This window comes from Dama dama, chromosome 5 (genome assembly GCF_033118175.1).
Source record: "Dama dama isolate Ldn47 chromosome 5, ASM3311817v1, whole genome shotgun sequence".
Lineage (NCBI taxonomy): Eukaryota > Metazoa > Chordata > Mammalia > Artiodactyla > Cervidae > Dama > Dama dama.
Genome location: NC_083685.1, coordinates 51,143,860 through 51,165,654, shown reverse-complemented (window position 1 = coordinate 51,165,654; position 21,795 = coordinate 51,143,860). Strand labels below are relative to the sequence as shown.

Here is a 21,795-nt window from a genome sequence, read left to right as displayed (position 1 = left end):
CTGGGATGGGCGGTTCAGGGCAGGGGTAGCCTGGTCCCAGTCTTGATGGGTCAGATCCCTGACCTGAAACCTGATGGGTAGCCCCCCTGGCAGTGATGGTTCAAGAGCCTCAATCTGGGATAGGGGTGAAGCTCAGGGTACAGGCAGCCTAGTCCCAGCAATGATGGATCTGAGCCTTAACCCCACTACCTGCCAAGGCAGGGCTCAGGCCAGGAAGGTTGCCTTGGTAATGGTGGAGCAAGGCCTGGGACTGGGGTGGGCAAAGAAGAGTGGCGGCTCTGGTCTCATAGCAGGAGGTGTGCTGTGGTACCAATCTGAGAGTGGGGCACAGCAACAGCTGGGACCCTCAAGGGCAGGTCTCACCTCGGCAACAGCTCCAGCCTCTGGGAGTAGATCCAGAGCCCAGAGCCTTGATTCTACAGATTGCTCCCTCAGCTAGGGTCAGCATCGCTGAAGACTGAGAGACCCGTGTACCAAAAGCAGCTAACACCCATGATGGTGAGGCTTGCTGTGATCCTTCTCCTCTCCTCCTCATGTGGTGACCTTCCTCTGAAAGGATTCCTTCCAGTGCCCAGCAGTTCCCTCCAGGGAGGTGGGATAATGGCGGCAAAATGCTTCCTTTAGTTTCCCATGTGGCCATCGTTGATTTTTGAGCTTGCCATGTTTTTTTGCTACTGCTTCTGTATTGTCTAGAGCTTTGCCTGAGCTGTTTTCTTCGATTTGTAGCTGTTTATTGTTCTTGGTTTTCTTTTTTTGTTTGCTTGGTTTAAGGGGAGAAGATAAGCATCCCTGCCTTCTGTCTTGCTGATGTCATTCCCAGGTCCCTCATTCTATTGATGAAGCAAATGAGGCCCTACCTAGGAGATAATATGTTTTGCTCAATAATATACTACAAGTTGAGACTGGAAATTATATTCTGATTCTTCTGATTTTGCTGCAGAATTGGATGTACTCTCGTAGGTGCAAAAACAACAAACCACTTTTAGACTCAAGATGAAGTGTAGTTTTGAACATCTATTTATACCTTGGTCCTATTGTCTCAAAAGATGTTTAGCCTTCTGGTTCATGAATAAAAGTCTTTATCTGAACACAAAATATTAATATACTCTTGTTGAGAAGCCATCATAGGAAGTTACAGAGGTGACAAGTAAATTAATTGAGCATGATAGGATTTTAACAAATATTTCTTGAAAGTGCTCTATGGAATAGGTGGTTGTGGGTTTTCAATATTCAACCCCAAATAACTTGCATTTTGTTGTTTTTATGCATTGTGATATCTGTGCATTTTAAATTTCTCTTCTTTATTTCTTTGTAGACTTTATAACCAGAACATTACAAATAATATTGGAAGTTGTGCCAGAAGAAGATTGTCATAAATTATGAATTAATGCATTTGAAATCTTGGCGTTCAGTCCTTGGCTTTATTTCTGCCCAAAGGCTGAAACAAAAAAAAATGGGTCTTCACTCCTTTTTATGAAAATCCAGAGGATTGCAACTTTGGGGATCGACTAAAGGAATCGGTTATTTCTACTTAATTTTCCAGTGTTTTCAAAGTGGTTACTAAGAAATTTAGTTATTACTCCATGTAGTTCTAGAAAGCTGATATGCAGATATACCATAAGTTCATATGATCACTGAGTTCCCTATACCTACCTGTTGAGGTTAGGGAAAAAGACTATAGAATGTACAATTACTATAGTCATCTTTGTCTGTAAGATATCTTATGGCTAAGAACCTTCAAATTGAAGACTGAGATGTTTTCTGCATATTGGGGTTTTGTAAAAACAATTTTTATATACTGTAGATGACTGTACTGTGAAAATTGTTTTCTACTCTTTTGGGTAAAGAAAAGTGTGTATCATCGTTATGGACAGTGGAAAGAAATTTATTTTACATAGGCATAGCATTGCTTCCCATAGATACCAACTTAGATATCATTCATGTTTTAAAGGATTATATCCAGAGCATTTTGAACAAGAACAGAGTGGGTATGCCTAATTTTAATGAATCCATTAAAGAAGAGCTTCTAGGGGTTATTGTTTAGGAGGCAAATCCAGGAATTATGTTTAAGCAAAAAAATATCCTTGAGAATATCATGTTAGGATTTTTTTATTCATTCATTATCAGGAAGCTCCATGGATACATGCCATTTTGTTTTCATGGTAGCCTAATTAGCCAATTAGCCAATTGATCAGGAGAAGATGTAGCACCTTTCTTAGAGTAAAGCAATAGTTAGTTTGGTATTAAATTCTCTTAAGCACAGTTATATGTTTCACTAATAATTTACTGTTTGATAAATGTGTCTAAATATGTGCCTTTTAAATCTTCAAATTAACAATATCAACAGAAGACAGAAATCACCAAGAGAGAAAATGTCCAAAATATATTGCCCAGATCTATGGTTCTATATACATTGTTAGTGATTCTGAATAATATTTTAATTTCAAAGCTGTTTTTACATGGTGATGAATTTTGACAGTTTGTACCTTTTCTCTTTGGGCAAAACTGTCCAGATCAATTAGGAAAAGACATATGCAGGAGGCTCGGGTTCAGTCCCTGGGTTGGGAAGATCTGAAGAAGGAAACAGAAACCCACTCCAGTAGTCTTGCCTGGGAAATCCCACAGAGGAGCCTGGCAGGCTACAGTCCAAGGGGACTCAAAGGGTTGGACGTGACAGCATGCACGCATGCTAAAGAAGAAATGTCACTGCTAAATAAGATTTACAATTGATGTTTCTAAAAAAATTTTCCATTTCTGTATTTAGGATTGGTCAGTAATCTCAGTAATCTCTTCACCTTAATTATCATTCAACTTGTGAAAGAGATGACTAATAACAAATTCGTGGAAAGAAACTGCATGCAGTGTATATATTCAGACAGGTATTGTCATGCTAGGTTTAGAAAACATTGTGGAATTTTCAAATAAGAATACTATAATGAAATTTCTTAACTCTTACTTAAGTCTTGGATTGAATAGTCACAGCCAGAATATTTTTCATTCTTTAATTTTTGTCCATTTGAAAAAAAGAAGTTTTGGAAAAATTATACTGATTAAAATTAGTAACAGATATCGAGTTCATAGGCAGTTGATAATAATTTGAAACAATTACAATTCATTAACTTTCATTTCATCAATTTCAATTGCAAAATTTAATTAATTAAATTTCCATTTAATGTATATCTGAGATTGAAATTTTTTTGCCCAAACCTAGTGTTTGGGTCTTTAGATGAATTTATAAAAATTCCTTCCTTTTCTCTTACCATAGGTTCTTAAAATTGGATATGAAATTTATACTTCTTATATCCTTTTGTCTACATCTCTTCCCACTGAATATTTGCTAAAAGTAAAAACAAATTTCTTGTATACTATTTTTTATAGTCTAGGCCCATATAATCTAAACTAGCAAACTCTTCTGGAATTTTTTTTTTCCCTAATGGGAAAAAAGTAATGGTGAAGCATCATGGAGAAGTTTGTATACTTGATTATTCCTGACGTTACTGTACTTATATCAACAGTGACAGATAGGTCTCCTCATTTTATTTTTTCTTTAGTTTTGGTTCTAGTTTCTATTTTAAAGGACTTCCCTGGTGGCTCAGATGGTAAAGCATCTGCCTACAATGCGGGAGACCCACGTTCGATCCCTGGGTTGGGAAGATCCTCTGGAGAGGGAAATGACAACCCACTCCAGTACTCTTGCCTGGAAAATCCCATGGATGGAGGAGCCTGGTAGGCTACCGTCCATGGTGTCGCAAAGAGTTGGACACAACTGAGCGACTTCACTTTCTCTTTTTAATATATCATTGTACAAATTGACTAGATTGCACATTATTTTCATCATTTTAAAAAATGATTTTATCATTGTTGAATTTCTAATTGCAATGCCATTTTAATCAGATGGAAAGTCAGTTAGCAATTTTTTTAAAGTGATGATTAATTTGTATTTCTACTTATTCTTAAGATACATCATGACAAGACACAGGCCTTCTGTAATCATTCATTTAATATTCACATTTATTTGAAATGGTTTTATGTCAGGCAGATTCTAGTTTGAAAACTCTCCTACACACTTTTTTGTATATGTGTATTTTTATACTAAATATTTTTTTCTCATATCTTTAGGAAAATTTTTTCTCATATATATTTTTTATATATTGAACTTTTGTATGTGATATATTTGTACCAATGTACATTTTCAAATGTTTAGATACATTTTATCAGTTTATTATAACCCAAAAAGTATAAGTAGACAGTATAGTTTACAACAACTTATATAACATTTTCAAATGTTCTGCTTTTTTGGTACATAGATTCTCAAGTGTTTAATTATGAATTAAATAGATCTAGTAATGACTTCCAAAGCTCAAGCAGTCTGATAGATGAAATGGAATGACACTCCTCACACAATTATGAATATTTCAGTAAAAATTTTTGACCCCCTTTAAAAAATATTGGATTATTTTTCTGAGAATTTTTTCTTCTGTGTAATGAAGAAAACTGACCATTATGATTGGTGTCTTGGTCAGCTAGAAGTAAACTCCCTTCTTGTCTTTCATTAGGAGATTAAAGAGTTGTCTTAGAAAAGATGGCCAAACTTAAACATTAGATGTGTGTATATACACATTTGCATACGTACTTGTATCTATCCCACTTGTGAGGTGCAAAGTTAGGGCAGAGTATTAGCTTACATTAGCAGTTCATGGTGGTTTCTCTAACACTAAGATAATATACGTTGAAGCAAGTTTCTAGATTGTTTTGTGTGTCTGGTACAATTGTTTCCCCACTGCTATTTGATACATCAACATGGTTAACATGAGTATAATTACATAACTCAAATAGAATTCTAAGTTGAACTGAATCAGTCTTCAGGAAACTCATTATCTCTAGTATTTGAGATGTATGTAATGCCAACTTAGAAAGGGCATACCTTTGACCTGTAGCTGATTTCTTACAGTCAAGGAATGGGTTATGAAGAGATAGAAACTGATAGAGGGTAGGAGGAAATGAAAGGTAGTGTGTGATTGGAGGTAGCAATATTCTGGTCTAACATTATGCAATATAGTCAGAGAAATTTGTAAAAATTAACTGCTGTACACCGATATCCCTAAAAGCTAATGAAATGTAAGGTTCAGTGCCTGTCACTTAGACATGCCTTTGTTTGGGTCCTGTATCCCATTTTGCATTAGGAATTTTGTGTTACTTTTCTTGAAGAAGATTGGCAAAATTATATATATACTTCTGGCCTTACAAAATCTGCATCTGTCCCTGTGAGAACAAACGAAGGACTCTCATTACTTTTTCTACTAGAAATCTCATTTGTTGGATATATTTTTAAGGAATATAGTTGTGAGTTAATTTAATTATCTCTCTGTAACTATAGAGTGGCTTTCTCCTAATATGTATTATATGTAACATACAAGGAGAGAGTTGCACTTTTGACATATTTTATGTGTCAGTTCTGAATGATAGGAAAACAATGAAATTTTAATTGTAGCTCTTTTTCTTAGTTTGGAAAGAAATATGGAGATATTTGAGATTTGAATGCAGATGAGTCAAGAAATTTTATTTTAGGTTAACCCTGCTTCATTTCACCCTGTGTGATATGCTGCATGTTGGTATTGATCGTGTCTACAGAGCTACATTTCCTGACTTTCCTAACCATTCAAAGTCAGGAACCAAAGCATGTCATTGTGTAACTGAAGAGAAGCTCACGGCGGATGTAAGTTAGAGTAGATAATGAGTCATTTTGACAGCTTCTGCTTACATTATTTATATAAAGGTAGAAGAAGTATTAGGGCTTCCCTGGTAGCTCAGTGATAAAGAATCTATCTGCGATGCAGGAGATGTGGGTTTGATCCCTGGGTTAGGAAAATCCCCTGGAGGAGGGCCTGGCAACCCACTCCAGTATTCTTACTGGGAAAATCCCATGGACAGAGTTTATTACCTATAAATGTATTTTAGGTTAATTTTCTGAGAAACTATTTTTAATTTATCTCAATATATATAATACCTAAAAATGTAACCTCTAGGGATTATTAGTACTGTACTTAGGAAGATATTTTAATAGTCAATTTTGGGAGATAATCCTTTCTTTTTTTGGTTGCATTTACAAATTAGTTGGCATCTAAAAATAAATGCTTGGTCTATTTTTAGGTCTGATACAAATTCACAAAGGTGTTCATCATGGTCTCGCCGAAAGTTCATCAATTTTCCATATGTTGTGAGATATTGTCATCTCATCAGGATAAGTGATATTTTTGAACCATTTCTCTGTTCCTTTTAGTTAATCAGTGATTCTCTTTATTTTTCATTTTTTTGACAAGTTATTTTCAAAATAAGAGTGAGCCTTAATTTAACTTTACACAATTACTTGATATTCTTAGCATGAAATTACCACTTCAGTTAGCTGTGGGTACTTAGGAGGCCCTGCCACCTTCTCTTTGTTACCATTGGCTTTAAAATATCGGTGGAGGATGGTTATGGTCTCCAAATAATTATCTGTTACCTGTGTGTGTTTTGGCTACTTGGACCAAGGGTACATGTATAGTATCAATAACTGCCTTAACAGTTTTATAGATAACAATCTCTCAAGAAAGAGAAACTGTGGAACATTAGATATCTGGGAGCCATACAGATGGATGCACTGGTTTGAAAGTGAGCATACGTTTTTTCCCTCAACAGATACACTACTGATTTTATTTTTTAAAGTATGACTTTCAAGTGAATTAATTTTTTGGTTAGAAGATTTGCTTCCTGAGTCCTTGTTACCTCTTGTTGAAGCCTCTAAAGGGCATGTTGAAAGCTAAAGAGAGAGAAAAAAAAGACCAATGCACAGTTATCTCATTTGCAGTAGCGACTGTATTTGAGTTGTGCAATAGGGTATTTTGCACAGCATCTTGTGGGAAAACAATCTAGGCCTTTGGATGTTACAGCTGTGTAGCTGGCTGGGTTTGAGAGGCCTGACTTAAATGAGGATTGTGAAGTTAGACTCAGCTTATTTCTACTGATTAGCATTCTTCTGTGCATACTTGGAAATACATTCACAGCGCACTAGAAGGCGATGCAGTTTGGTTCCCTGGTTTGAGTTTGAACTGTCTTATTTTAAAGGATTTCTGAATTATTTTTTCCTTACATTTCTCCTTCATTCCAAATCTTAACTCACTGACTAATGGACTATAAAGTAAAAATACTTTGGAAGAGTAAGCACAGATTGTTTCAAATGAATGTATGCTTATAATAGAACAGAAATTATCTACATTAAACTACTGTGCATGTCAATTACTTCAAACACTACCACATAGCACTTTTAAGTTACTCTGGAAGCAAAAAAGAAATATATATATATATATATGTGTGTGTGTGTATATATATATATATATATATATATATATATATATATATATAAAACATATATGGTTTTCACACAAACCACAAGAACCATTCAAAGATTTTAAGTGGTCTAGAATTATTTATTTTCTTTTTTTAAAAAGTCTGGGATCATTTTGATCCTCTTTTTGGAGAAATTTTTTGTCTGATGGTTTTCCCTTGTGAATGTTATTACTACTGTTAGAAATCTAGAACTAAACTATTGATGCTTCTATCTTGAAAACAGGGTTCATCTTTTGCCAATATCCATGTTCTAAGAATGGCATATCACTCGACTCTTGCTTATTGTGAACACAGGCATTTGCCCCCAATTTTTTATCTTTTTGTATATGGATTATAGCACTATAGTCATGAATTTTCAGTGGTACCTCTCAGTATTTGGGGAACGTTGCAAACATAAGCATTGGATGTGTTAAAAACAAAACAAAACAAAACAACAAAACATCACTTATTACCATGTAATGCAGTGTCTTCTCTTAGGGTGGACAAACGTGTAGAATTGTTTCACTGATGCTACATGTTGATAACCCACAGTTTTATAAGAAGTACAAGTCACAAAGAGGAGAAACAAAGGACTTCTTGTACTGGATGCTTTGAGAACTTAATTTTTCCTAGTTTGCTATCAGAGTTTTGATGCTGGGTTTGTTGTGCTTGGTTTTTAGATTTCATACGGTATATTAGATGGTAGCAATGCACTGGTAGAGATGGTTTTTACTTATTGACTCTGAATTCATTTCACTTTGAATCTTTCATGTTGTCTTCTGTATGTATAACTGTATCGACCCTATAAAAAATGGGTTTAGTGAGTTTTGTGTTCAGATTTGACCTGGTAACAATAATTTGTTTTTCAACTATCAAGGGACAGAAAATATCCATGTGTATTGGTATGTTCATTAACATATTATTAGGTACTATATGTGAATGTATTTAAATGCCTTTCATAATCTCTGGCAAGAATCTGTAATTTGCACCAAGGGAATCAATTTAGCCCAGTGGGAAAATAGTTCGGTTACCCTGGAGGGCTGTGTCGGCAGCTGTCTCTTTGATCTGTGCTTAGATTGTAATGAATAGACCAGGCAGCCAGCCTTGTCCATTAACTTGGGTCTGGAATGCATTCCCCATGACCTTGGACTGTTTCTCTGATTGGAAGAGGGAGGGAGGTGGGTTTGGCCTGATGCTCTCAAGTAGAGGAACAAGAAGTCCAGCGGAGGGAGAAAGCCTCACCGTTCTAAACACTCCTCATCTGTGGCAGTGTTTCTTCCTCTGAGCATTGTGATTGTGAGCCTTGGCTAATGGGATTGTGTGTATTTCATACAAATTTTACACGATATCCATTGATAAATTCTTAAGGAGCAAAATTCCTTTTCTGCATCTGTATTCCAAGATAATAGAAGTACTAAGATATTTATGAAAATACAAATGACTCACAGGGACTTTCCTTTGTGGATTGTGCAGTGTTTCTTAGGATTCTCTGGCACTGATACCTTTACCAGCATGTGATATGTGAAATAAAATGGATTTTTCTACAGCTTAATGATTGCCCTCTGGGGAGAGTTCTGGTACAGCAATCACACTACCAGATGGTGTTTATGGGCTATTTGTGTAAGTGGTAAGATACTATGAAATAAGTGTGCTTTCCTCTGGTGGAAACTCTTGATGCATGTGTTTTCTTGTGGAATAAATTTTGGTGCAATATGATGTCACTCAGTGTTGCATTGCATTTATTTCAGTTGTATTTATGTACATGTATACCTGTCATGGTTCTGGTTCAAACTTTGTATACCTATTTTTGTACATATTTTTAGTAGAAAATACTTTAAATGGAAATTAAATAAACATTTGATAGTTTACCTAATAAAATTTATGCTGTGTTTTTATTTAGCATACATTTTTTGTGTACCTTCCATTAAATTGAAGATTTTGGTTTTAATGATTGGATTTATCACTAATTATATAAATTTATTGGAGTGTCTCACTTCAAAACAATTTCCTATACTAAACCCTGAAAGTGTTGGTGAATTCAGCAAACACTGTAGACAGTCTTCCTCATTGCCTACATTTGTCTGTCCTCTGCCCTGAAATATCTAGCAGCTTCTCTTCCATTTTTGCCTGTCCTAGTTCAGTCTTATTTCTTGCATCTTAACAAAAGTCGTATATCCTGTCTATCTCTAATTCAGCCTCACATGTTTTCCCAGGATGTTCGTTCTAAAACACAGCAATGGTAAAAATCCTCGATAGTTTCACATTTATTAATTTTTTTCCCTGGGTGGGTAAAACCCATACTTCTGTATACCATACACAGTACTTTCCATAATTTGCCACATTTCTTTCTCCAGGTACAAATGGCCACCTCCATATTCTCTGCCACAATATTAAATGCCTTTTTAGTAGTCTAACAAAGGAAAAGATGCCATTATTCCATCTGACATAGTTGAAACAGTGTAGGGATTCTACAGATACCTACAGGAATTATATTATCCTCCCCCATTGATGTCTTCTATGCCCAACATAGCATACTTCTACCCAACATTCAAGTTTGAGTTCAAAAGTCACTAATTCCAGAAACTTTTTCCAAGTTGGGTTAGGATCTGACTGCTGACCATGTTCATCTTCTGCAGCACACTTCTTTAGTGGAACTCATAGTGCAGCTTTGAAATTGATTTTGCCTAATTCCTTTCTCTGCCTGCATTTGCAACATCTAGTTATCTTTTACTCAACTGAAGTACAATAGGTGTTCAATGTTTTATTTGATTTTTATTTACTTTTATGTCTCTGCTGGGTCTTCATTGCTGTGTGCAGGCTTTGTCTAGTTGTGGCAAAGGGGCTTACTCTCTAGCTGCAGTGAGGGGGGATACTGGTAGTTGCAGTGTGCAGGCTACTCACTGCAGTGGCTTCTCTTTGCTGCAGCACATGGGCTCTGGGGCTTGCAGGCTTCAGTAGTTGTGCCTCACGGGTTCCAGAGCATGGACTCAGTACTTGTGATGCACTGGCCTAGTTGCTTCTTGGCACGTGCAGTCTTCCTGTACCAGGGATCGAACCCATGTCCCCTGTATTGGCAGGCGCTTTCTTTACCACTGGACCACCAGGGAAGTCTTCAGTGTTTTAGATTCATAAATTCAATAAATGAACAGTATTGGTTATTCATTAGGTTTCTTGGTAAGTTTTTTTTTTTTTTGGAAGCAGTTTGTATTACCTGTAAGCAGTCTCTTCAATTCTGTGGAATTCCGTGAAATGTCTTACCTTCAGAATGTAAGAAAAATGGAGCGTTTCAGTCTTTCTTTTCTCCTCTTCTTTCTTTCTACCCCCTCCTGCATCGCTAGTTCATGTTGGTAAGTGGGCCTTAAATGGACAAAATGGCAAATGACCTACTATGAACTCATCCCATGAAAAGATATTTGGGTTCCTATAGTCTTGATAAGGTATCTTTTTCATAAAAGTATCATGAAAACAAATATCAGTCTGAAATAGCAGAAGAAAATCTGTATCTTTGATGATTCAGCTTCTCTTTGAAGTAGACACAGGAGGTTAAGTAGCACTTTTTCCTAATGATATATTTTGGGTGAACAATAAGAAAGGAAACTACTAATAACTTTTGCACCTGTTAAATTTAAACACTTCAAGAGAAATACAAACCAAGTGATATGTATTTATACTTATTTTATATACTTATCTTAAAGTTAATGAATATGAATAGAAATGTATTTATTGAAAATGTGTTAAAAATTAGATAATACATAATTAGGCTTTTAAACCTCCTGGTTTAGGTTCACAATGACTTTGCAGCTGAACTACATCTAATAATATTCTACTGTGAATTTTAGGCAGATTCTAATTCATACAAATTTGAGATGATGTATATGACCAACCTAGACAGCATATTAAAAAAGCAGAGACATTACTTTGTCAACAAATGTCTGTCTAGTCAAGGCTACGGTTTTTCCAGTGGTCATGTATGCATGTGAGAGTTGGACTATAAAGAAAGCTGAGTGCCAAAGAATTGATGCTTTTGAACTGTGGTGTTGGAGAAGACTCTTGAGAGTCCCTTGGACTGCAAGGAGATCCAACCAGTCCTTCCTAAAGGAGATCAGTCCTGGGTATTCATTGGAAGGACTGATGTTGAAGCTGAAACTCCAATACTTTGGCCACCTGATGCGAAGAGCTGACTCATTTGAAAAGACCCTGATGCTGGGAGGGACTGGGGGCAGGAGGAGAAGGGGACGACAGAGGATGAGATGGCTGGATGGCATCACCGACTCAATGGCCATGGGTTTGGGTGAACTCCGGGAGTTAGTGATGGACAGGGAGGCCTGGCATGCTGTGGTTCATGGGGTCGCAAAGAGTCAGACACGACTGAGCGAGTGAGCTGAACTGAACTGATCCTGGGATGGGTAGGCAGGTCCTAGATAACTGTACTGTTGATTTTGCCTCCACATGCCCTAAGAATTACATTTTCAGACTTTGTAGAAATCTGACTTTGAAGGTTGGGTCCTCATAGCCACTATATTGTTTTTATAGTCTTAAGTTTAAGAACACCTGGTCACCAGCAGACATTAACTAAAAACTATGATCTTAAAATGTTTGATGTTTGAAGGAATTTAGAAATAAAAATATAATTAGGATTCAATACCTTTTAAATTTTTAGCTTTGAAGATTTATTAATCTCTTAAAGACATGAAAGAGAATTTCAAAGGTGTTAATTCAGGTTAAATTACTATAAAAATTGAAATACCCTTTAGCTGTAATAAAGCAAATTGCTAAGTATAAATGAGTATAACCCTAAGAAACGTATGAGCAAGCCAATTATTTTCCTCTCATTCCAATTTTTGTTAAAAATAAGAGACTAATCTTACTTTTCTCATAGTAATTAACATTGTAAATATACAATATGTCATTACTATCATTATGTACTCCATTTCCTAAAATCTCAATACACCATAAAAGTTTCTTTAATGTCCTGGATTCTATCTTAAACTTATGTTTATTTCTCACTCCTGCATTGTCATTTTCCTTTCAAATTTGTTACTCAAGGCATTAAAATCAAAGTTTAATTATTCATTTACTGATATGACAAAAATTCAACAAGCACCTACACCATGCCATGCAGTATAATGATGCTAGAGATACAGTGCTTAAGAGTTAGTATTGTCTATGATTCAAAAAGCTGAGGACATAGATATTTTCCCCTTGATCACTCACATGTCTTGTTAAGAATTAGGGTAAATCTCAAATGCTAGAATGCAGTATACTCTAATATGGTCTGGTCTAGGAGGTTGAGGAAGGCTTTCCTAATGATATGATATGAATTGATATTGAAGGATGGGTGCTCATTAACACGGTAAAGTGGAAGTGGGATGAGGAGGGTTATAGGCAAAGTAGACTGTGTGATAAAGGCCCTGAGCCAAAAACAAGCAACATTTGTTAAAGGAAATAGATGCAAGATCAGTGTTCCTAGAGCACAACACAAATTCATAATGTACTTTGGAAGAAGAGTAGTTGCAGAGGACTTATTAGGCAATGTTCAAAATTGTGGTCTTTACGCAGTATGATGGAGATGGTAGAGACAAATGAAATTCACATGTGACGTGAACATTGAACCTTATCAAAATTTCCAATTTTACCGTTTTGCAAAACTTCTAAATATAATTATTTCAGTAGTAAAAGAGTTTTTACCACTTTCTTATTATTCTTATATTTTATCTAATTAGTTCACACTGCCAGAAGTATTTGTAAAGTACAATAGGCTCAACATATAATATTGAAAGAGAAAGTAACTACAGGAATGTGTAATCAACAAATGAGATAAATTTCTTTTCCCAGGAATTTTATTGTTGGCTCTCCTTAGCATGTTTCCCCCTCTCTCTTCCAAGTCAGATCACATCTGATCTACAATGTTGAACCTCATCAACTATCATCTCTAGGAAGATTGTAATATTTTTTGAGAGACAGTCTCTCTGGTGCTATGAATTTACATCTCTTCTTAACTTCTAAATTTATTTTTTGTCCAAATGAAAACATTAAACAAAAGTCTACCTTGAATGACCTACTACAACAGAATCATTGTCTCACAGGTAAAAGTTCATTCATTTGACTCTAATGGGTTAATATGAGAAATGTCAGTATGATAAATATTGAAATTTTTCTGGTTCTGGAGAAATATGGAGGAGAATGTTTAGTAGTTTTTTTTTTCCACTCTTCATAATCTACAATTGATGAAAAGTGACTCTTCCAACAAGAGAACAAGAATTTTATTTAAGCAATTGGGAAATAAAGTGACAAAAAGTATTTGAGATTACTTAAAGAACAGATCCATGGAAAATATGGAGTTCTCTGGTACCGTTTTTTCCCCCAGCTTTGTTGAGATACAATTGACAAATATTGTGTAAGTTTAGTACAATGTGATGATTTGCTACATATTATGAAATGATTACCACATTAAGGTTAGTTAACACATCCTTCACCTCAAACAGCAACCACTTTTTTCTGTGGTAACAACATATGGGATCTATTCTCTTAGCAAATTTCAAGTGTACAGTACAGTATTCTTAACTACAGTCACCATGTTGTATATTACATGTGCAGAATGTATTCATTTTATAACAGAAAATGTGTAGCTTTTGGCCATCTCCCCATTACCACCACCCTTCAGTCCTTGGTAGACATCAACCTGCTTTCTATGAATTTGACTTTTTAAATTCTACATATTAGTGAGATCAGAAAGTATTTGTCTAAGAGTTTTTGTTGGAGTATTTGAGTTTACTAAATATATAATCATGTCATCGACAAACAAAAACAATTTTACTTCTTCCTTTCTGATTTGGACTCCTTTTATTTCTCTTTCTTGCCTAATTGCTCTGGCTAGGACTTTTAGTACTATGTTGAATGGGAGTGGTGAGAGTAGGCACTCTTGTTCCTTATTTTAGAGCAAAACCGTTCAACCTTTCACCATTAAATATGATGTTAGCTGTTTGGCTTGCCGTGCATGTGTATGTTGAGGTATATTCCTTCTATACCCAATCTATCAAGAGTTTTTTATCATTAAATGGTATTCTGTTTTGTCAGATGCCTTTTCCTCAACTATTGAGAAAATCATGATTTTAATCTTTCCTTCTATTAATGTGATGAATCCTATTTATTGATTTGCATATATTATACCATCTTTATAATCCTTGAAATAAATCGCACGTGGTCATTGTGTACAATCCTTTTAATGTTGAATTTCATTTGCTAGTATTCACAATAATCGAATGTGTATTCATCAGGCTGTGCCCCCCCCAGCTGGATGGTGCCCCTGGTAGGACCCTGTGTTCAATCCTGGCTGCAGTCTGTAATCACGCAGTCTGCTGGCTGCAATTCACTCTTAGTCTAGGTCTCTGGCTGGGATCCCTGGCGGAGCAGGGCCTCCAGCTGTACCCTGCAGTTGGGTGGTGCTGGGGTCTATGATCTGCAGGGGCGGCTGTCCAAGTTCCCGGGGCACGTGGAGCCTAGAAGAGGAAGATGGCTGTGTTCAGCCTTTAGCTGGCAGTGTGGGCTCAACATGGGAATGCCTAGGGTCATGCTTTGGGCTCCCAGGCCATGCCATGGGACTGGAAGTTATGTTCTGTGGTTGGGTGGGGCAGCCAGCTTGGCTCTCTGCCTCAGCTGGGTTCCAGGGTGAGCATCACAGCTGCTCAAGGTCTCTGGCTGGGCTTGCTGGTCAGGCAGGGCTGGAGGCTATGTCTAGCAGCTGAGTGGAGCCACAGACTTGCTTCACTGTCTAGACACGTGTACAGAATGGGCTCTGCCACTGGGACAGCCTACTGGCTGTTTCAGTCTGTTTGGACTGAAACACAGCAAAACTTCCTACTAAGCTCTCTGGCCAGACAGGGCCACCGACTTGGGTCTACAGATGGACAGAGCCGCTGGCTGGAATCTAAGATCAAGCGTCACTACCAGCAGAAAGTTGTCTGTCAAGATCTATAAGCTCCTCCACCTACTTCTAGCTGTTCCCCAGGTAAATCCCATGAGGAAATACCTTAGAGGATTTCCTGGGAAGCTTTCTGCATGCTGGAGAAGCTGGGTATCTGCCTTGGGCCCTCCTTTTTGCCCTGGAGAAATTATAGGCCAAGGCCGTGGGGGAGGGGACCTCCTGGGTGTGGCAGCATGCTGGCCTGGGGCAGGGGAGATATGGCCAAAAGGAAACAAGTGTCCTTACCCTTTTAGTGTGTTTTTCCTTGACTTTTGTGGTCCAGGTGTGTGCTTCAGCTTCATCCCCACGTTCTGGGATCTTCACAAAGGCATCTTATCTGTGTGCAGTGATAGTCACTCTTTCTATGAGGGGAACTGAAGTCAGGAACCATCCATTTCTCCATTTTGCTCAGATGCAGTTTTTCCATACCCAAGTCTCCCTAACCTGAAGTCCCATTACCAGATGTTTCTCTGTATTTATAGTGATATATTGATTTCCTTAAAAGAATAATTTGATATCATCCAGGTGTGGCTAATGATAAGAAAAGGTTAATGTGGAAAGTCTATGATTATTAGTAAAGCGCTTTCTCAAATCACAGCTCTCAGATTCCAGCGAGAGAATATTGAATCAAAGGACTGAAAGGGCAGAAGAAATTGAACAATGGTTCAATTTCATAATAGATGTTATTTATCATTTTTATTAAACTTTGTATTAGCCATGTGCTTTGCATTGACTAGGATACTCCTCAACACTTTCTATGAATAAGACAGATGACAAGTCTTACTTCCATTTTTGGATTAAGAAAATGAGTCCAAAATAGCTAAAATGCTTGCCTCGAGCAACAAAGTCAAAAAGATCAGAGTAGAAACTCTGATTACTACTTAAATCACTCTTAAGTTCCTAAATGTTGGATCAAATCATCTCTTAGGTTGAAAACAATTACTTTCTTATATTTATAAGTCAATCAGTCATTAAATATTTATTTCATATCTACTCTATGATTTACAATGAACTTTATGGTATGGGAATGTATCATGATTCTTCAGCTGAATCTCACACAAATTCAGCTTGGATAAATAAGAATCTGTAATAAACCACAGGGACACATAATTGAATACATTATGGGATTAACTGAAAAATGTGTGTTAGACTTTGCATTAGTCCTTAAACATTTGAAGGAGATTGTTTGTAGAGTAGATGTTGACTTGAATGATGTGTGTATGTGGTTTACAATTTGATGAAAGGCATGTATTAAAAGGATACTCTGCCTTTGGTTCATAAAGGAGTTAAGTCCAAGTAGAATTGAGGATGGTAAATACAGAGAAGTTGACTGTATCCTGGTCACTTATGGCAGCACCTTTAGATCAGGAAAATGAGTGTGATCTGAGGATGGAAGCCACTGAAGGCATTTCTGAAGGGAATCATATGGTCAAAGTAGCAATTGGGCAAAGTTGTCAGCTCTGCTAGAGTTTGTGAAGACAAATCTGGGTTCAGCAAAATCTAGCTGAAGAGTTTTTGCAATAAACAGGCATGAAGAAGTCTAGATTGGGATTGGAGATAAAAGGGCAGATGAATAAGAAATTTAGCAAAAAAGTGAAATCTTTTTGCCTGACTTACTTTGGAGGATTCAGAGGAGCAGGGGTCATAGGTGACTCCATGGTGTCAAGCCTGTGCTGTGCTGTCCTGTCCAGCTCTTTGCCACCCATTGGATTGTAGCCCACCAGTCTCCTATGTCCATGGAAGTTTTCAGGCAAAAGTACTGGAGTGGTTGCCAGTTCCTTCTCCAGGGGATCTCCCGGATCCAGGGATTGAACTTGGGTCTCCGGTGTCTCCTGCATTCCAGGCAGATACTTTATCTGTTGAGCCATCAGGGAAGTCCAACCTGATTGAGCTAAATAAACAAATAAGGGAGCACGTGCCTGAACAGATATGTTTGGTGGCAAACTTCTGATTTCCTTTTTTGAGCTGATTGGAGATTAGAACACATTTTCATTTGTGAAGTGCTAAATTTGAGGTAGTGATAATTCCATCTGGACACATCCCCTGATCAACAGTCAAGAACTCAGGTGAGAGGAGAGGATTTAGATACGCATTGTTAATATTCTTGGGAAGGCTTATACTTAACACCTCTCTTCCCTCTTTGAATTATAAATCAGTTAAGCTGTAAGTGGAAATTTTAAAGCAGATAGAATAAAAGATCACCTTTATTGTTGATGCAGCTAATATAGAAGAATACGACTCATAGCTAAGGGCAAGTGGGCTTTCTACCATTGAACTCTGGAGTTAGAAAGATTTCCTCACTCCCTTGCAGGCAGTCTTGTACCATTTCACACCTTTTGCTTTGGGTCTCTGACCCTGGAAAACTTAAGACATGAAGCAGCACAGCAGAATTAATGCCCTCTGAGGCCAGGATGGCTCCCAAGAAAGAAAAGATGTATAGTCAGCTTCTTTTTTATTTTCCTTCCAAACTCACCAGTAAGATTAGGGCACTACTTTTCTAGAATGAGGCTAAGAGTGTCTCCCTGAAATCGTGGTTTCTACATGGGAGTAAGTATCAGTTATGGGAAAGAACCACTTCTTTTTCTCACCCCAATACTTTAGATGTGCTCTGTATAGAAATGGACATTCATGGGTTCAGAAAACATGTATTTTGTATCTATAATCTGACAATCATGGTACCTTGAAGATATTAATTGCCCAACAAATAGTTTTTGATTAAATGGGTAAATAAAATTGGCAGTTGAAGATGATGGATTTCCATTGCAGAAATCCCAACTTGATGGATTTCCATTGCAGAAATCCCAACTTGATGGATTTCCATTGCAGAAATACAACTTGGCGGATTTCCATTGTAGAGAGTGTAAAAAGAGAAGAGTGTAGCCCCATGGAATAAACTTGCCTGAGATGGGTAGGAAATGGAGCCAGGCAAGGGAATTAAGTGGGAAAAGGACAGAGGGCCCCTAGTAAGACTGCGGATCTGAGATGGCTGTCTATTTTGCATGACGACACGATGTGTTGTAGTTTCAGAATACTTCCATTGATGTCATTCTCTATTTTTTCCATATTTTGATCAAGTTGACAGCTATTCTAGCCTTTGTGGTTTCAGGAATGTGATTAAAGAAAAGATGTCCAACAGTGATTACTGTTTCATCTTCTGATCCATCAAAAACACAATTTTCAGCCTTAATGGGCATTTTTCAGCCTTAATGGACGTGTTTCAGCCTCAATCAGGTTGTTGTGACTATTACTTAGACTTTATTAGATTCAGGTAACAGAAACCAGTTCAAGTAATGAAGCAAAAGTGGGAATGGGATGTATGGTTATAGCCATACCTTGAAGAACCGTTTGTCAGGAATGTGGTCTGGCCTCAGAGAGGGCCCCAGGCCTGGAACAGAGAGCTACAGGAAGCTGGGAAACATTCTCTCCATTTCTTATCTCCATCTCTGTGTGACTCTGTTCTACTTCTATTTTTCCCTGTACTGTCCTTCTGTATCCAGTGCCTGAGTTTACACACATCTTCCAATCAAGAGAAAAACTCAGATGAACTCTCAGATCTTTTAGTCAGGTAATAAATTTTAACCCCAAACAGAATCCAGTTATAGTTTTCAGGTTCCTGTACAACTGAATGGGTACATATTTTAGAGGAGGAAGAATTCTCAGAGGCTGCACTCACTATAAAATGTTTCCTCTATATCACACACATACCACACATACACAGACACATTCATGTAAAACATGAATAAATCCAGAAGTTAGAAAGACTAAGAAGAGTGAAATGCAACCAGCAAGATAAAAATAGCTAATGCTTAGCAAATGCATATTACCTGCCTTTAGCACTATTTAAGCACTATACACTAACTTATTTATCCTCACGACAACATTTGGAGGTCCTCACTCTTAGGAAAAAAGAAGGCAAGCTAGAATCAAGTCCAAAGCATCCAAAATCACACAGTAAGTGTCTGGAACATTTCAGATGTCTTTAAATAAAAACATTTAAAAATTATTCATATTCTCCAGCCACCAAGTGTTTTATTTTTAGTCTGTTCATAATTATTGAATTTGCTTACTGGGAAAAAATGCAGGAAACCTCCATTGGTAAAAGGACTGATAGTGGGAAGGATTGATGATAGTACTACTGGTTCTTTGCGATACTTATGGTCACAGGGTGTGCTGATACTCACCTGGAGAATACATTATCCAGCTGTGGGAAGATGTTAAGAGTGGAAGTGTAATTTGCCAGGTTCTCTTACCACCAGAAAATCCTGCAAATAGTAAAACAATTCAACTCAAATTATAGACCTGATTTCCACAATCCTACCCCGAGCCTATAGCTAGTAAAAATGATTCTACTTCTAATTAACAGTTCCGTGTTTCTTTTAGTTTCTTGGTTTCAGAAATTTTTTTAGTAGGGGTGAAGTGGGGGTGAGCAGTGGATAGGATGACAGGGAGATTTGGATGAACTGCAAATTTTAATTGGAAATTTTTAACACTTCCTCAGAAATTGTTTATATCAAACACATAAGACATGAAGCTATAGAATGTTTGAAAATAGTAATTATATTTCTACAATTAATTACATGTAAATTATATGTTGATGTATAAAATTGTATATACATATGTGTGTATTTAATACCAATAAACAAATATTATTTTGAACTTCCATGTACCACCCACAGAAATTTAGTTTCTGTTGGAATCCAATGAAAACCACCTAAAGGTCAAGGAATCAGTATCTTGGAGATGATAATGATAATATAGTAAAATTAGAAATTAAAAAGAAAAGTATAGCTTTAAAAAGTCTATAAATCTGTACTCTTAGGTTAAAAAATTTCTAGAATGCTTACAACTACATGATAATGAAGAGCACAGACAAGCCAGCAATTTTCCATGACAGTTAAAGCATTTAGGAGGGAAATTTGGAAGGCAAGGAGCATGGAGATGCAGATAAAGGGGGAAAATAACAATAATAACAACAGCATAACAGCAACAAGACCAGGAGAGGTATTGCACATGTTGATCAAGATGATGGGTCATGAACTGAGAAACTGCTTAATAGTATTTTTTTTAAAGGTAATAGTTTTGAAAAAATTAACTGCAGTAATGCAATAAGAATGTGTTCCATTCAAATCAGTTTTCAGAATGATTGTTGTTGCTGTTTAGTCCATAAATTGTGTCCAGTTCTTTGAGATCCCAAGGATTGCAGCCCCTCAAGCTCCTCTGTCCATGGGATTTCCGAGGCAAGAATACTGGAATGGGTTGCCATTTCCTTGTCCAGTGGTAGAGAGTTGTTTTAGGAAATTCAATTGATACTGAGGATCTGTGATAGAAATGTTTGTACCAATGAAATATCAATGCATGTTATAAATTACCACCAATTTTTTAGTTATTTATGCATCTGTCATCCATAAAAGACAAAGTAAAACATAAAGAAGAATAAAGATGGTTAGTTTGCCATAATAGCAAGAGAAGTCCATTTCATTTGTGGATTACTGAAATCTTCTGCTTCATTATCCAGGGAATTCAATCCTGTTTTCTAGGTTTCAGAGAAAAATGAAACATAGAACAAACTTTCTCACTTCTCAGCTTGCCTGGTCAAATTTTTGACCCAATCATCTGAAGTTTCCAGGTAGTATAATTTTCAAATACTAATATCGCATGAATCATAAGATAGTCTCCACAATTTAACTCCATACTAAATGAAGCAACAAAAAGAAGCCTTGAGCCAGGCTTATTAACCTTTCAGCTATATAATAAGATAAATATGGTAAAGGGAGATCATTCCAGAGACTTTCATTTGAGTTCCAATATGAATATGAATTTTAAATTACTTTTTATCTTATAAAATCTTTTTCCTTCATTGAGCAAATATGAGTTTTATCTGCATCATACCAATGCAAGGGTAATTCGTACTCTTAAACTAGAAACTTACCATTGCAACCCTGGGTTGTTTTATACACCATTTCCTATCTTAGATGGATTTTCCAGGTTATAAATAACAGAATGAGTTGTGGTGTTTTATAACATGCATTAAAATTTCTCTCACTGGTGACATATGTTTCTATCACAGTTTCTCAATATTCCAATTTGCTGTTAAATTATTTCCATCCCTTTGTTAGAAACTAGTCTTTGTATAGATGTACAATATTGTGTAGTTTAATGGAATAATTTAATTTATTCAACATATAAAAGCAACTACTGTGTTCTGTAGTTGACTGTTGTGTACTGTTTTTCTCAAGTAATTAACAGTGAAAAAGAGACCCATAAACAAATTTAAGACAGTGTTATAAAGGCTGGATAGAGGCATGCATGGGGGCTTATGGGAGTCTTTAAGAGTAAAACCAAATCCCACCTAAAGAGAATAGAGATGAGATCCTGGAGGGGTGATGAATAAACCTGGCATTAAAGGTTAACCAGGCAAAGAGGGAATGTGAGGGTTGGGATTGTGGAAAGCATTCTAGCTGGTGGGT

General features: G+C 36.7%; 1 protein-coding gene across 6 annotated transcripts in view; it reads left to right on the top strand.

Annotated features, from left to right (window-relative positions):
- Positions 1-21,795, top strand: part of SLC7A11 (solute carrier family 7 member 11) — a 209,666-nt gene that overhangs the window by 81,576 nt on the left and 106,295 nt on the right. The window contains exon 12 of one of the 6 annotated variants that reach the window (XM_061142359.1): positions 1,316-9,243. The exons of the other annotated variants lie outside the window; for them this stretch is intronic. Coding sequence (XP_060998342.1) covers positions 1,316-1,383 — 68 coding nt within the window. The 3' untranslated portion in view covers positions 1,384-9,243. Of the gene's footprint in view, positions 1-1,315; positions 9,244-21,795 lie in introns of those variants that run through there. 6 annotated transcript variants of the gene reach the window in all.